At 46.0% G+C, this 17493-nt stretch overlaps 1 protein-coding gene across 5 annotated transcripts in view; it reads left to right on the top strand.

Moving 5' to 3' along the window:
- Window positions 1-3707: 3707 nt before the first annotated feature.
- DMXL2 (Dmx like 2) overlaps window positions 3708-17493 on the top strand; it is a 123924-nt gene continuing 110138 nt past the window's right edge. For all 5 annotated transcript variants that reach the window (XR_014785352.1, XM_084817103.1, XM_084817102.1 and 2 more), the window contains exon 1: window positions 3708-4119. Coding sequence is in view for 4 of the 5 variants with exons in the window: in XM_084817103.1 (XP_084673229.1) it covers window positions 3733-4119 (387 nt within the window). In the remaining variant the exon portion in view is untranslated. The remainder of the gene's footprint in view (window positions 4120-17493) is intronic.

Below are 17493 nucleotides of genomic sequence, written 5' to 3'. Positions count from 1 at the left end.
AATACTATAAGCGAGAAGGATCTTGGAATTGTTGTCGATCACAAGCTGAATATGAGCCAACAATGTGATGCAGCTGCAAAAAAGGCAAAGGCTATTTTGGGCTGCATTCATAGAAGCATAGCTTCCAAATCCCAGGAAGTACTAGTTCCCCTCTACTCAGCACTGGTTAGGCCTCATCTGGAGTACTGTGTCCAGTTCTGGGCACCACATTTTAAGAAGGATGCAGACAAGCTGGAGAGGGTTCAGAGGAGGGCAACAAAGATGATCAGGGGACTGGAAACAAAGCCCTATGAAGAGAGACTGAAAGAACTTGGCATGTTTAGCCTTGAGAAGAGAAGACTGAGGGGAGATATGATAGCGCTGTTCAAGTACCTGAAAGGTTGTCACAGAGAGGAAGGCCAGGATCTCTTCTCAATCATCCCAGAGTGCAGGACACGGAATAATGGGCTCAAGTGACAGGAAGCCAGATTCCGGCTGAACATCAGAAAAAACTTCCTGACTATTAGAGCAATACGACAATGGAACCAATTACCTAGGGAGGTGGTGGGCTCTCCCACACTGGAGGCATCCAAGACGAGGCGGGACAGCCATCTGTCAGGGATGCTCTGACTTGGATTCCTGCATTGAGCACGGGGTTGGACTCAATGGCCTTGTAAGCCCCTTCCAACCCTACTATTCTATGATTCTATGATTCCCTTCCATGCCGCCAAATTTCATGAAATTAGGTTATTCACCTTAGACGAATGCACACCATCCACTTGTTGCAATTTCTGGGAATGCCCTTAAATGTAGGGATGTCAGAGAATTCCGCCACGGATCTCGGGGAGGCCGAATGCCAGTGCATTCAGCCCCCTGAAATCGGTGGTGGAACGGCCTGCCCCCCTGCCCCCCCCCGGGACGAGACTTACCTGGGGCGGACCTTCCAGGCAGCAGCGGCTCTGGTGGCGGCTCCGGCGGCGACATCCGGTCTTCCGACCGGCTGCCACCACCGCCATTTCCAGTTAAAAAAAAAAAAAAGACGTGATAGGCTACGTAAAGATTTACGTAGCCTATCACGGCTAGGTTTTTTTAAAAAAAAAAAACGTGATAGGCTACGTAAATCTTTACGTAGCCTATCACATCTGACTTAAAAAAAAAACAAAAACTGCACGTACACAAATGGCGGTGGCCATGGCCGCCGCCATTTGCGTACGCGCTTTGTTTTTTTTGTTTTTAAGTCCGACATGATAGGCTATGTAAACATTTACGTAGCCTATCACGGCTGACTGCAGGGATGCAAACGACGGCAGCTACGGCCGCCGCCATTTGCATCCCTGCTAGCCAGCGGCCATATGTCCGGCTGCTGGCGGAGCTGGCTGGCGGCTCCGCAGAATTCCTGCAGAGCAGAGCCGGCCGGCCAGGATTCCGGGGGAAGGGACGGAACGCCTCCCCCCCACCATCAACATAATCCGCGAACAGGTAAGTGACTTTCATACATCCCTACTTAAATGGAGAGACATGGTCTCCTGTTATGAAATTGACCAAAATGTTGACCAATTACTGAACAAAAAGTGGTTTTCAGATCCTGAAGTGGGCAGGTTTTGCATGTAATGGGCAATTTCACTTAATGGACACAGCATATATAAGGCCAGAAGAGTTATTGGCGTGAAAATTGTTTTACTAGTAGTCACTTAGGGCACAATCCTACGCATGTTTATCCATGCATGTTTTTTTCGGGGCATGTTTTCTTCTGTCTCAACATGCATAGGCCTGCACCCGTAATCACGTAAAAAAAAAATCCGGAAATATATCTGTCCCTTTTTGTGCTAGCCAAGGAGAAAGGTGCTTCACTTCCTCCATGGCCAGCATAGAAACCAGGTGGATGGTGGGGAAGGGCTGGAACAGTCCATGTCTCCTCCACCAGCCTACGCACTTGCCTGCAAGGAATTCCTCGTAGAATAGTTAATTACAAGTCTGTCTTACAGTCACATAACTATTTAAAAACAATAACAAGGTTCTAAAAATAAAACAACCAGAAAACAACCAGCAAACCAATAATTTTAAAAAGCAGGGCACGGCTCAGAGATCAGATGTGCCAGAAGGCCATGAAATATTTATCTTCACCATACTAGTCTGCAGTGGTACTCTGGGGTCCATTCTGATGACCCACCAGTTTATTTACTTATTTATTTAACGATATCTATTAGTTGTTTAGGTTAAAATAAATTTCTAAGCAATGAACAAAAATACAGTATAAAATCGTAATTACATATTGCATAATATTACTCCATACGGAAGACAAGATTGATTTCCTGGCTGGGAATGTTTGTTGGGGAAAAGTATGCTTTCATTAAGTGCTGAAAACCCAGATGGGTTAGCGCCTGTCTAAAGTTTGTAGTAATCTGGAGTTCCAGAGAGTGGGCACTACAATACTAAAGGCCCCTGTTCCGAGCCATCATGAACCGGACCCCTGGTTGGGTCTTGATCACTGGTCCAAATACCCCTGGTTTGAAACTTACCTGTGCCATGAACTCACTGGATAAGTGAGTCGGGCATTTCTCAGCCTCTGCAATATGCAAGGTAACCATACCAACTTACCTTACAAGAATTGTTGTAAGGATTACATCCCAGATCAGCAGCGTGGAACCTGTAGCCCTCCAGATGTTGCTGGACTATGAATCCCATTATCTCTGAGCATTGGCCATGCTGGCTGGGGCCGATGGGAGCTGGAGTCCAATGCCATTGGGAGGACCACAGATTGCCCACCTCTAAACTACATCACTTTGAGCACTTGAAAGCGTGACTCAAATATTAAGGATTATTTATTATAATCACAGTGCTAGTTTTCTATTTGTGGGGAGCGGCAGCAGTTATGTTGGGGGAACACTGAGAACAAGGGTGGGTGGGAGTTATGTCCCCCTCTTGCACTGTCAGGCCTTTCTGACCACCTCATTCTAGCTTCGGGAGCTACATCTTTTAATGTTTTTAACATTCTTGGATTTTTAAAAAATATTGTGTTATGGTTTGTTTTAAACTGCTAGGCAAATACCACCTTGATGGCTTTTAAATATGAACATAATGAATAAATCATAAATTTAGGGTGCCCGGCTATGCATATTTAGACGGGGGGGGGGGAGCCCTACAAATCCCAGCATGATGGGACTTGTCGGGCTTTTTTCCAGCTGGGGCATGCTGGGAGTTGTCTGGCTCCCCCACCACCTGGGGATTGCTGGGAGTTGTCTTGCTGGGTTTTTTTTCTGACTGGGGAATGCTGGGAGTTGTCAGGCTTTTTTCCACCTGGGGATTGCTGGGAGTTGTCTTGCTGCTTTGTTTTGTTTTTTCTGATTGGGGAATGCTGGGAGTTCTCTGCCTGCTTTTTCTGACTGGGGAATGCTGGGTGTTGTCCGGCTTTTCCCCCCCCCGCACCTGGGGATTGCTGCAAGTTGCCTCCTCCCCCCGCCCCTGGCCTGGGGAATACCGGGGCTTGCTGGGCTTTTTCTGCCCACGCATGCATAGGATCGCAGCGTTATTTCTGGCGCGCCGGACACAGCCACCAGGTCCCAAGACTGGTGCCGCCCAGAGAGCGAACTCCTCCGGGCCGCTGCCTTCTTTGGCGCCGCGCGGCTCCGTCCTCTTCAAGGCGCACCGGGGCGCTCCCTGGGAGGCGCCCGAGCGCGCGCGCGCGCCCAACTGGCTCGCCTCCCTCCCTCCCTCCCTCTTCTGCGCGCTCCCGGGGGAGGCTTTCCCTCGCGCATGCTTCTTGCGCTCCCTGCCCTCCGATTGCTGCTGCGGCGGCGGGAGCGGGAGCGCGCGCGGGAGCGAGCGCGCGCGCCCGCCCGGAGCCGAGAGCGCAGCGCAGCGCAGCGCAGCGCAGCGGCTCCCCTCCCCTCCCCTCCCCGCCTGGTTTCGCCGACCCCTCGGCCCGGCGCGGGAGGCAGGCAGGCAGGCAGGCAGCCATCCGGGTCTCGTCGCATCCCTGCTGCTGCCTGGCGGAGAAGCCAAAGGGAAGCCCCTGCCGGGCGGGCGGGCGGGCGGCGGCTGGAGGCCGTGGCGATGCATTTGCACCAGGTGCTCACCGGGGCCGTCAACCCGGGCGACAATTGCTACTCGGTGGGCAGCGTCGAGGACACCCCGTTCACGGTGAGGAGGCGGGCCGGCCGGCCGGGGCCAGGGCCGGAGGCCGCGGAGAGGAGGGGGGGGGAGGGAGGGAGCGCAGTCTTCCTCACGATGATGAGGATGATAAATGGGAGCGGCTGTTTTGCATCCCTGCCCAAGAGGCAGGGGCAACTGAAGGCTGGAGGGGAGGTCTGGGGGTGGGTTTTATATTTTATTTCTTAAAAGGCTGGCTGGAGCAATTTAAAATAAACACGTCGTTGTTGTTACTGTTGTTACTGTTGTTACTGTTGTTACTGTTGTTACTGTTGTTACTGTTGTTACTGTTGTTACTGTTGTTACTGTTGTTACTTTGGTCTGGTTAGTGCTAACATAGCAATCAGTAGTAAACTGCAGGAGGTATTATTTAGGGTTGTGATGGGGCATCACATACACGTATCAAATATTTATACAGTGCCATGTCTGCGTGCAAAGATGTTCTTTAGAAAGAACATTTTTGGCAAGTGCATAACCTGAGGGGTTCGTGGCTTAATACATTTACATGTTGTGTATCTCCTATCTGTCTGTCTTTCTGTCTATCAGATGGTGGATCTGTCTATCCAAGGGAGCGTGTCTGCGTGTTTGAGGCTTTATCCCGGGGAGGTGAAGAGTGACGGGAGTGGCGGAGGGTTTAATGACTCCTGGCTGGATGAAGGAATTCTGAGAGGATGGTGTAGGGAAGGAGCATCTGACTCAGCCGGGGTGGGGAATTCATGATGGTCCTGCAAGGGGGCCTTGACAATGTGTGTAGACATCTGTGGGTGGGTGAGAAGTTAGGCAGCAGGGTTTCCAAGTCCACCCACCCACCCACCCACCCCACAATTACACGCACAGCCTGGCCTCTCTGGTTGCGTTCATACGAGAACTTGGATCTGCAGAATTCGGCAGAGGAAGCTTTCCGAAGCATGGCACTAAATATGACCACCCTCCGAATGCTGCAGGTCAAACTGCTGTGAATAAAGGCCTGGTTGAAAAGTTAGCAGTCCTAGCTTGGGGAGGGGTGGTTGGTTGATGTGATGGGGGCTGGCCCGATGATGGGGGGATCTTTCTCTCCCACCGCCCCTTCCCAAAGGTGAGGATACCTCCTTTTCGGTAGGGGAAAGGTAATTTATTAATCAAGATCTGGAGAGCGTGCTGGGTAAGCTCCTCCTAATGGGGGTGTTTAGTTATAGGTGGAGGTGTAGGGGTTTGTAGCTTTCCTGAAGTGTGTAGGTAGCTTTTTGAAGTATGTAAGGCTGGTGGTTAGTCATCCCTGGGGAGAGCGGGAGGTGTGTTTAGACTGGGCTGCATAGTTCATAGGATGAAACACCAGCACAATGTCCTCAGTCCTTTGGGGTTTGCAATAATGACTGTAGGCCCATTATCCACTGATGGGGGTGCGAGATTGCTGCCAGAAAATCCAGGCTAATGTCTTGCTGTGACATTAGGGCTCACCTGAAAGCTGGTGCGTTTTTTTTTTCTTTTTAAATTAGGGAATGGCATAATGTTGACAGTATAAATGTAAAAATTGCCTTGCCACATCTTGTAATGAGAAGGGAGGTTTGGTTGCAAAAGCCTGCTTAACTGCTTCCTTTTCTGTCTGTTGATGAGTGCTGTTATTGTTTACTGAGTGCCATTGAAAGGAATATAAATATTCCTCTGCTTAAAATAAATAAAAAGGGGAGGGGGGAGAGAAACCCAGCTCACAAAAAGCTCCCCTCTCCCGAGTTTATCAGCTTACACAGTTATACCAATAAAAATATGGAGGAATGGGAGAAGATGCTAGACATGCTAACCTTTCTGACATTCAAGCCAGAAGTAATTTTTGTGCCGAATATAGTCTCTATATCTAAAACAGCTTCAGGGCCTGTTGACAAATCACCTTATGTAGAAATGGCCTTATCACGGTTCTGCCTTTCAAATAACGATTCTGCAAAAATGTGTGGTGTAAGGAAGCAGCTCTGGAGTATTTCTCTTTTCTGCTGCTATGCAGCTCTACTGACGTCTACATTACTCGGCTACTGCTACTTGTGACATTCATTAAAAAAAAAAAAAAACCCACACCCCACACTAGCGTTTCTTTCACCACTATGGTATTCAGATCTAAATAATCTGTGGGCTACATTATGTAGCACTCTTTGCCTGAAAATTTTCTCTGAATGTGAATAACATATAATAAAATATTGCAGGTCCACCAGGTTGTTTTAATGCCAGTTTGTTACCAGCACCGAAACAGGCCGGTAATGGAAGGTTTGAGGGAGATGAGAGACAGGTTGTGTTTCATATACTTTCTTGGCACCAATGTGATTCATGATCTGCATCCTGGTTAAGGAACCATGCAGCCCAAAATCAGGATTACAAAGTGTAAAATAATTGTAGCGCTAACACATTCTATTCCAGCCCAAACTGTAATTGACAATAACTTAAGGTCTCTTGTTGCTACAGTTCTCTTCCAATAATGTGATCTTTTTAATTGCTATTGTTTCCTTGGACTTTGTTTATTCCAATGCAGTAAATTATCTCATGCCATAGAGACTTGATTTTCTGGAAGTCCTGAAGTCTCAGGGTTTAAACGTTTAACCTTTATTCTGAGCCCATGGGTTAGGGCGCAATCCTGTGCATGTTTAGACAGAGAAAAGGCCAACAACTCCCAGCATTCCCCAGCCAGCTTTGCTGGGAGTTGTAGGCCTTTGCTATGTCTAAACATGCATAGGACTGCACCCTTGGATAGCTAATGCAGAAGTACTTGCGAATAAGGCAGACCATGGCTTTCAGAAGCTGAATGATCAGAGCAAATGCGGATTCTTACAATCATGGAATTACCCCTTTTTATTACAGTCCCCAACTTTCTTCAGCATTAACCTAGCAGAACACAGGTGCCCACCCTTTCCTTTTCATAGTATATGGATCTGCTTCTCCTGGCCTCTGCTGTCTTACATGGTGCTCTTGAAAGCAATTTCCTTGGTTTCACATCTGCCGAGAGCCACTTTTACATTTCCCCTATATTGGATTCTTCCACGCAAGATGTTCTTTTTATCAAAATGTGCTCATTCATGTTGGGGGTTTTGCCCATGGATAAGAACATAGGAAGAGCCATGCTGGATCAGACCAAGGGTCCATCTAGTCCAGCATTCTGTTCATACAGTGGCCAACCAGCTGCCCATGGGAACCCACAAGCAGGACATGAGTGCACTCTCCCACCCATGTTCCCCAGCAACTGTTGGACATAGGGATACTGCCTGTGATACTGGAGGGAGCATAGAACCATCAGGACTAGTAGCCACTGATAGCCTTCTCCTCCAGGAATTTGTCTAATTCCCGTTTAAAGCCATCCACTGTGGTGGCTGTTGCTACATCTTGTGGCAGTGAATTCTATAGTTTAACCATGTGCTGCGTGAAGACGGCATTCCTTTTATTTGTCCGGAATCTCCCACCAATCAGCTTCATGGGATGAGCCCTTTGGGTTGTAGTATTATGAGAGAGGGAGAAAAATGTCTCCCTATTGTGGGAGAAAAAGCCTGTGTAAGGCCTGAACCAAAGTTTCCCACACTTTCCACATTCTCCTAAGAAGTCTAAGAAAGAGGCGAAGCAAGCAGAGCTGCAGGGTGGCCTCAGTTTTGTGCAGTAGACTTGGAATTTCTGCTTTCACCACCCTGAGCTATGAAGATCAATCTAGCTGTTTCTGCATTGGAGTGGAGGGCTTCCAGTGATCTGGGAAGACAGTTGGGATTTTTGCAAAGGTACCAGGTGTCCCTTTCAGTAAAATAGCATGGAAGGCCGATCTTTGGTGATTTGGGAGTATTAATTCCTGGGGAAAGCGGTAACATCATACTGCTACCTTCTGAAGGAATGATGTCAAATGGTAATGTTGCAACGGAACTTAAGAAGGCTGGAGTTCCCAGCCCTGTCATTCATCAGTTGCTTGGGACTCCTCATGGCTATTGGTCTTAACTGGAGTTTGCTTTTACCTCCCAAATGTGTGTAGGACTTGGAATCCTTAAGGACAGTATTGCTGTCCTGCACTACATAGCAGCCATGAGCAATTGCTGTGTTTTCTACCTCACCCCTGCAGTTGCTTTCAGTTTGTGTTAGACCATCAGCAATCCTGATGCCAAAATGGCAGGATAGAGTTTTTCCTTGTTAAGGGGGCAAGGCAGGTGCAGCAAGGAAGTAGACTCTGGAAGTTCCACAGATGAAGAAGCTATATCATTATTCTGGCTGAAACATTTTGTACATATTCCAGCACCTCAGTCTGAATCTGTATTTGCCTGTTGGAAGATATTTTATGGCAAGGATTTTGCCAGCTGCTGAAAAGCTGTGATGTCTCAATGGACTGGCTTAAATGGAATGATCCTGGTCTGATAAACCATGGTTTGTTGACCTGGGTACGAGTCATGTGGCCTCGAGCTGCCTCCTTGCCTTCCCTCTTCCTCCATGCATCTAGCTTTTGTAATGCTACCTTTGTTTCTTAAACCACAGTTTCCTGCACCATCTGAACTGGGAAACTGGTTTAAGAAACTAAGGCTGCAATCCTATGCATGTCTAGAGAGAGAAAAGGCCTACAACTCCCAGCATGCCCCATGCTGCAGAGGGAATGCTGGGAGTTGTAGGACTTTTTTTCTGTCTAAACATGCATGGGATTCCACCTAAGATGGCTTTGTGGAAGGTATATATGTAAGGGAGCAGGCAGTGCAAGGAAGGGTGCAGGTGGGTACATGGCTTGTTCCCAAGCTGACATCATAGTTTACCAGACTGGGATTGTTGTATCTGCACCCGGCCGATGTGGTGAAAATAAAAGGGTGTTTAATTAGGCTTATAGGAATCCTGACTCATACCATTGTTCCATCCAGCTCAGTATTGCCTATCCTGACTGGCAACAACTTTCCAGGGTTTCAGACGGGGGTCTTTCCCGCCACCTGGAGATGCCAGGGCTTGAACCTGGGACCTTTTGTATGCAAAGCAGGTGCTCTTCCACTGAGCTATATCCCTTCCCTGTTTGTGTGAAAATAGTGCAAACCAAAATAAACAATACAATACGTAAAATTGATTACAGGGCTCATTAGAGGGTGGTTATGAAATTACTGTATTTGCACTAACCGGGTTTCTGGTTTCCACCGATGGTTACGGACGTGCACCTTCACCCTTCCTATTGCCCTGTACGCAGGATATGTCAACAGCTGTACATTGAGAATGTCTGATGATTCAGACTTTTGCCAACTCAAGTCCATCACCTCCATAAGCGACAGGTGTCTTCTGTAGCTTTTCATCAAACGGCTCCAGAAGCCTTGACTCAGTCCTTGCCAACAAGGTGTCACTCAAAACCTGAAGTGGCCAGGTACGGCAGACACGGCTTAATTTGACTGGAAATTGCTCATGGACTTTAGAATTCTATTATCCAAAGGGCTTTAGCACTCAGCTGCCTGGCCCAATGCCTCCCAGGCCCTTCTAGCTAAATCAGTGGCAACTGTAGAAGCTATGTCATTGTTGTCTCCAGATGAAGAGAGGTGGACTAGACGGAGATTGAGGAAAAGATTGGAAGAGCAGGACAGAGAAGGAGTTTTTATGGAAGGATCTAACGTAGGAAGTTGCCTTATACTGAGTCAGATACTGGTCCATCTATGCCCGGTACTGTCAACGCTGACTGGCAGCGGCTTGCAGGCAGGAATTTTCCTGCCCTACCTGGAGATGCCAGGGATCGAACCTGACACCTTCTGCATGCAAAGCAGGGGCTCTACCACTGAGCTGTAACCCTTCCCAATTTACAGTGGGTTCTTCGTCCTACAATACATTAGGCTTTAAGAACCCCAGTTATGGAATGTTCTTCCCAGGAAGATTTGGTGGGCATCAATTCTGTTATCATTGAAGTCGGGGGTGGGCAGACTTTAGGCATGTGGAATCTACTTTGAGGGGGGTACTAGAACCCCGAGATCGACAAACCAGAACCTGATGCAGAAGACACACACTTAGAATTAAAGAATTCTGAGCCCAGGAATTTGTTCTGAATACCAGAATTGAATGGAACTCAAGATGTTGTTGTTGTTCAGTCGTTCAGTCGTGTCCGACTCTTTGTGACCCCATGGACCATAGCACCCCAGGCCTTCCTGTCCTGCGCTGTCTCCCGGAGCGTGCTCAAGTCCATATTCATTGCATCGGTGATGCTATCTAGCCATCTCATCCTCTGCCGTCCCCTTCTCCTTTTGCCTTCAGTCTTTCCCAGCATCAGGGTCTTTTCCAGAGAGTTTTCTCTTCGCATTAGGTGGCCAAAATATTTGAGCTTCAGCTTCAGTATCTGTCCTTCCAATGGGCACTCAGGGTTGATTTCCTTTAGGATTGACTGGTTTGACCTCCTTGCAGTCCAGAGGACTCATCAGAGTCTTCTCCAGCACCACAGTTGGAAAGCATCAATTCTTCGGCGCTCAGCCTTCCTTATAGTCCAGCTCTCACAGCCATACATTACTACTGGGAAAACCATAGCTTTGATGATACGGACTTTGTCAGCAAGGAGATGTCTCTGCTTCTTACTATGCTGTCTAGGTTTGCCATAGCTTTCCTCCCAAAGAGCAAGCGTCTTTTAATTTCATGGCTACAGTCACCGTCTGCGGTGATCTTGGAGCCCAAGAAAATAAAATCTGTCACTGCTTCCATTTCTTCCCTTTCCATATGCCAGGAAGTGATGGGGCCATATGCCATGATCTTCGTTTTTTAATGTTGAGTTTCAAACCAGCTTTTGCACTCTCCTCTTTCACCCTCAACAAGAGGCTCTTTAGATCCTCTTCGCTTTCTGCCATGAGGGTGGTATCGTCTGCATATCTGAGGTTGTTGATAATTCTCCCAGCAATCTTAATTCCGACCTGTGATTCATCCAACCCAGCGTTTCTCATGATGTGCTCTGCATATAAGTTAAATAAGCAGGGCGACAATATGCAGCCTTGTCGTACTCCTTTCCCAATTTTGAACCAATCGGTTGTTCCATGTCCGGTTCTTACTGTTACTTCTTGACCCTCGTACAGGTTTCTCAGGAGACAGGTAAGGTGGTCTGGTACCCCCATCTCTTTCAGAATTTGCCAGAGTTTGTTGTGATCCACACAATCAAAGGCTTTAGCGTAGTCAATGAAGCAGAAAGAGACGTCTTTCTGGAATTATCTTCCTTTCTCCATGATGCAGCGAACGTTGGCGATTTGATCTCTAGTTCCTCTGCCTCTTCGAAACCCAGCTTGTACTTCCGGTAGTTCTCGGTTCACATACTGCTGAAGCCTAGCTTGTAGGATTTTGAGCATAACCTTGCTGGCATGTGAAATGAGCGCAATTGTACGGTAGTTTGAACACTCTTTGGCATTGCCCTTCTTTGGAATTGGAATGTAAACTGACCTTTTCCAGTCTTGTGGCCACTGTTGAGTGTTCCACATTTGTTGGCATATTGAGTGCAGCACTTTAACAGCATCATCTTTTAGGATTTTAAATAGCTCAGCTGGAAGACTGTCATCTCCGCCAGCTTTGTTGTTAGTAATGCTTCCTAAGGCCCACTTGACTTCACTCTCGAGGATGTCCGGCTCAAGTTCAGTGACCGCACTATCATGGCTATCAGGGACATTCAGATCTTTCCTGTATAGTTCTTCTGTGTATTCTTGCCACCTCTTCTTAATCTCATCGGCTTCTGTTAGGTCCCTGCCTTCTTTGTCCTTTATCATGCCTGTCTTTGCACAAAACGTTCTCTTGAGATCTCCGATTTTCTTGAAGAGATCTCTAGTCTTTCCCATTCTATTGCTTTCCTCAATTTCTTTGCATTGTTCATTTAAGAAGGCCTTCTTGTCTCTCCTTGCTATTCTCTGGAACTCTGCATTCAGTTGGCTATATCTTCCCCTTTTTCCCTTGCTTTTCGCTTCCCTTGTTTCCTCAGCTACTTGTAAAGCCTCATCAGACAGCCATTTTGCTTTCTCGCATTTCTTTTTCTTTGGGATGAATTTAGTTGCTGCCTCCTGAACAATGTTACTGTCAAGGGCTCCTTGGAGGCCTCTCTCAGTCTAATCCAGTAGCCAAGTCCAGACACAGACAAAGGGATTCTTTTCAAAGCTTTATTCCTCTTTTACAACTTAACAACTCTACCGTTAGCAACTGGATATGAGCAGTAGAGCACCTATGCCCTACGTTGGAACAGTTGGTCCCCGTTTGAAAGGGAATTACTGGCAGACCCCTGAACTTAAGGACTAGGGAGAGTCCCTCCCCTTTTCCCTTGGATCCTCTGGGCACAGCCGTTGTTTGTGCGCCAACCGGGCACTACGCCTCCTTTCTGTGCCCTCCATTTGGCGCCACTCTCTGCGTCGGTGTCGCGCGTCCATCAAGTCTGCTTCCCGTGCTCTGTCACTCCCAGGACTGCTATCTAAGCTAGGAATGCTGGTGGGAGGAATCTCCGTCAGCTGTTGGCCCTGGGAAAGAGGAGCGCACTCCTCTCCCAGGAGCGACTGCTCTTCCTCAGAATCAGAACTACTCTGGGATTCTATGGGCTCAGTGTCCACCCTGAAAGTTACGGACCTCCGTCCATAGTTCCTCAGGCACTCTGTCTATCAGGTCTAATCCCTGAAATCTATTCCTCACCTCCACTGTATATTCATAAGGGATATGATTGAGGTCATACCTGAATGGTTTAGTGGTTTTCTCTACGTTCTTCAATTTAAGCTGAAATTTTGCAAGAAGCAGCTCATGATCTGAGCCACAGTCAGCTCCAGGTCTTGTTTTGACTGACTGTATAGAGCTTCTCCATCTTTGGCTGCAAAGGACATAATCAATCTGATTTCGATATTGACCATCTGGTGATGTCCATGTGTAGAGTCGCCTTTTGTGCTGTTTCAAAAGAGTGTTTGCTTTGATCAGCATGTTCTCTTGGCAAAACTCTATTAGCCTTTGTCTTGCTTCATTTTGTACACCAAGGCCATGCCTGCCTGTTATCCCGGTGATTTCTTGACTTCCTTCTTTAGCATTCCAATCCCCTATGATGAAGAGGACATCATTTTTTGGTGTGTGTTCTAGAAAGGTGTTGCAGGTCTTCATAGAACCGATCCACCTCGGCTTCTTCGGCATCAGTGGTTGGGGCATAGACTTGAATTACTGTGATGTTGAATGGTTTGCCTTGGATTCATACTGAGATCATTCTGTCGTTTTTGAGATTGTACCCCAGTACTGCTTTTCCAACCCTTTTGTTGACTATGAATGCTACTCCATTTCTTCTAAGGGATTCTTGCCCACAGTAGTAGATATGATGGTCACCTGAATTAAATTCGCCCATGCCTGTACATTTTAGTTCGCTGATTCCCAAGATGTCGATGTTCAGTCTTGCCATCTCATGTTTGATCACCTCCAGCTTACCTTGATTCACTGATCTGACATTCCATGTTCCTAAACAATATTGTTCTTTACAGCATCGGATTTTCTTTTCACCACCAGACACATCCACAGCTGAGTGTCCTTTTGGTTTGGCCCAGCCGCTTCACTCTTTGTGGCGCTACTTGGAAATTCCCTCTGCTCTTCCCCAGTAGTATATTGGACACCTTCCGACCTGAGGGGCTCATCTTCCGGCATCATATCTTTTAGCCTTGTGATACGTTCCATGGGGTTTTCTTGGCAAGAATACTGGAGTGGGTTGCCATTTCCTTCTCCAGTGGACCACATTTTGTCAGAACTCTCTGCCATGACCTGTCCATCTTGGGTGGCCCTGCACAGTATAGCTTATGGCTTCACTGAGTTATGCCAGCCCCTTCGCCACAACAAGGCAGTGATCCATGAAGGGGGGAACTCAAGATACTTACACATAAAAATCCATTCCTGGTTAGTCCAAGCTTTTTTCATTTCAGCAGTACTGGGGTGGAGGTGGTCATTTTGGTGCTGCTATTGTTAAACAATCGGGAGTCAGACATCCTTGCCAGTCTACTGGTGATCACCAAGACATCTACAAGTAGGTCCAGATCTGCTTCCTGCCCACCCCTGATTTAAGTGAAAGGTGAGGAATGTTGTATTCACCATGGCTTTTTAACGGGTGATGTGGCTACTACTTAAAATTTGTTGCCTACTACTTCTGGTTTTTATGTGACTTTTTTTAAGACTGCCTTCAGTTGCTGTGGCTTTTAAAATGTATTGTTTTCTTGTTTGTTTTATATGATGTGAACAGTTTTGGATATATTTCCTAGAAAAGCAGTATGAAAATATTTTTGAATCAAAATTCAGTATGCATGCCCAGGCTAGGCAGTTAAAGAAAACTGGACAACTTAATTTCATTTCTTTTAAATATATATATATATATATATATATATATATATTATTGGTTTTTCAAATTTAACAATACATTAGATTACTTAACAACATGAGATATCAATAAGAACATCCATACATCTTGATCTTGATCCTTGTTACATATTATTATGTTGCTTGTCTGTTCTTCATCAGTTTATACTCTGCTAACTCAATAAATCTTTCCATAAAAGACCATGTGACTGTGGTGGCTGATTTACCTCTTTGTGCTGTATCATAAAGTTTATAAAATCCCACCAAGTTGGGGTGAAGTTAATCCCCTTCTTGCACATTTCTGTATGCCCTTCGTGTGTTGGTTAATTAATTAATTAATTAATTTAGGGGTGTTTTTACACCACTCTTCAGCTGAAAAAGGCTCCCAGAGTGGCTTACAGAGATGAATATTAAGACAGTCCCTGCCCTCAAGCTTACAATCTAAAAGACATGACACAAAAGGAAAAGGGATTGGGAGGAAGGAGGGGCAGGAAAGCAAATTTACCAAAGACTGATGTATAGGACCAGGTTGGTCTCCCCCTGCGATGATGTTCATCCTGGGAGGCAGGAGGTGCAGCCCCCCAGTGACCCTCGGATCTTTAGCTGATGGGTGAGGCTAGAGTCTGCAGTCCCAAGGAACTGTCAGTTCCATGTTAACGTCTCCATTCGAGCTATCAACCATTATCTGAGTCTCCACTGTTGAATTGTTGGACTGTGACTTACTTCATTTCTGGCATTCACCAGTTTCTGTGGGTCCTGTTCAGACATAACATTTTCCAAGCTCTTCATGTCCTTTTCTTTTTCGGTGTTATCCATAACATAGCATTACATCTGCTCTATGGTTGATGCTAACCATGGCTACTTTTAACCTGGATTTGCAAACCAGCTTCAGACCCTTTCTGCAAGCTGCAAGTTAAAGCTAAACATAGTTAGTTTTACCGCAGACATACTGATACACGATGGTTAACACTGAGGGAACTTATATGCTCCGTTCTGAACCTGGAGGGCACTCCCAGTCTCATTAAGAGAAATGGTAGCGTGACATCTGCACCAGGTCATTTTGCTTGATGTCACTTAGTGGCTTTTGTTTATAGGCATTGTAGTTTGGCTTTCGTATATATTTTCCGTTTTTGCCTCCTATTCCTGTATAATTCTGTCATGAAATTCTGAACTTTTTGAATGAATATCCTGAGTTTGGGGAAAAACTTGCCATTGGCATACAACTGCCAACAGCCGTGTGAGGGTGTTGGTGTCCCATTCTGTGGTCTCTTGAATCTCAAAGGAGAAGTTGGTAACAAGGTCAAGGCAGGAAGAAACTAGGACCTTGGATAGCCCCAAGTGGGTCCTTCTGGCTGGAACTCTCTCGTACTAGGACAATAGGAGGATGTTGTCATAGCAGGTAGCTAAAACCAATTGAAGCCTTATGTAGGCTGACAAGCCCTGTAGTGTGGTCAGCTCCACCTCTCCTGGAAGAGCTGACTGGATTGTTGAAGGCCCCTCACCTGATTTTGTAGCCTGACACTTCTGTGAGGCTGGGGAGATGGTGGTTCTACCAGAGGATGATGGCAGGGCCATATGTCCTGGCCAGGAGTACCCTGACTAAGGCATTGACTGTCTTACTCCCAAGGAAGTAGCCAGTGCCACATCCTTATCAGAATCTTCTGCTGCACACTGGAAGGCCTGGGTGATGTGGGTCATGACACCAGGTGTGTTTGAAACAACCTACTCATTGAAAAATGGGTACATGCTTTTTGAACATCTCCACTGCTGAAAATTGTCTGAAGAAAATGGTGTAATAGTATGGAAAGATGATTACTTGAGAAATGGCATTGTATAATGTATTGGAAATCTGTTAAGATGTTCTTGAATGAAAAACCAACATAAATTATATTGGTACATCTGTAATTTTAATAATGCAGTGTTCTATTGTGCAGGATGAAAAAGAACAAGCTGTACAATGTCCCTAAATCATTCCATAGTCTTATAGCTTTTGCTTAATTCCCTCTGTTGTTAATCTGGGAAAGTACTTTTAGAGTTCTTTAAAAAAGTTCTGTGATGTCCTTTGCAGTCTTGGGTTAGCACTTTACTGCTGCTTTATGGGTCGAAGCACAACTGGAAATGTCTCCTTACATCACCATCAGTGCTTATTTGGTGTAAAATCCAATTAGTCATCACCAGAAGATCCAGCTGCAGTTCTGAGTATCCAAAAGGAACCACTTTAAAGTGATTTAGTGTTACTGACCTCTTCCCATGTGAACCCTCTTCAGTTTTGAGATAATCCAATAAGGAGCTCTTGCAAGTGTTGGTGTTGACCTTTAAAACCCTAAATAGCTTGGGACCAGAGTATCTAAAGGATGTCTCCTCCTGGATGTACCTGATCAAACCCTTAGGTCATCTTCAGAGGCCCTCCTCCGAGTGCCCACCCCCATCCAAGGAAGCCAGGTGGGTGGCTACAAGAGAGAGGGCCCTCTCAGTTGTGGTACCCCACTGATGGAATGACCTTCCCAAAGAGGTTCACCTGGTGCCTACTTTGTTATCTTTTCTGTGCCAGGCAAAGACCTTTCTTTTCTCCCAGGCATTTTAGAGACCTAGTTCTAGACTTTTATGGCTGTTCTATAGATTTATGTGCTGTTTATTTTGTTTTGTATTTTATTTTATTCTTTTAATTATTTATATTGTATTTAACATTTTTAACTGTTTGTATGGCATTTTGACCTTTTAACTGTTTGTAAACTGCCCGGAGAACATTGGTTAATGGGTGGATTAGAAACATAATAAATAAATATGCAAACTACGGTAGGTACCTGGTTGTCTTCCGTGTGTAACACACCTTTTTCTATCCTTGTCTTGGAGCTATGGAACTCACTACTTCAGGAGGTTTATGTAGCTTTCTTTCTGTGGTGGTCTGTAGTTGACCTTTTATATCAGGCATTTTGGAGGTAATCTCTTTTTGCTGTTCTGTTCTTCGTTAATATCCCATTTCTAATTTAATACTTCATTGTTTTTTTAACATGTATTGTGCAGTGCTGTGGGAATGGCTGTTGAAAAGCAGTTTTTCAGCCATTTAGATAAAATAAATTAATCACACCTAAGTCCTTCAAAATCAGTGGA

The sequence above is a fragment of the Heloderma suspectum genome, chromosome 11 (assembly GCF_057233095.1).
Source record: "Heloderma suspectum isolate Gila_16-S chromosome 11, 16-S_ref, whole genome shotgun sequence".
Taxonomy (NCBI): domain Eukaryota; kingdom Metazoa; phylum Chordata; class Lepidosauria; order Squamata; family Helodermatidae; genus Heloderma; species Heloderma suspectum.
This window is presented reverse-complemented; position numbering and strand designations above follow the sequence as displayed.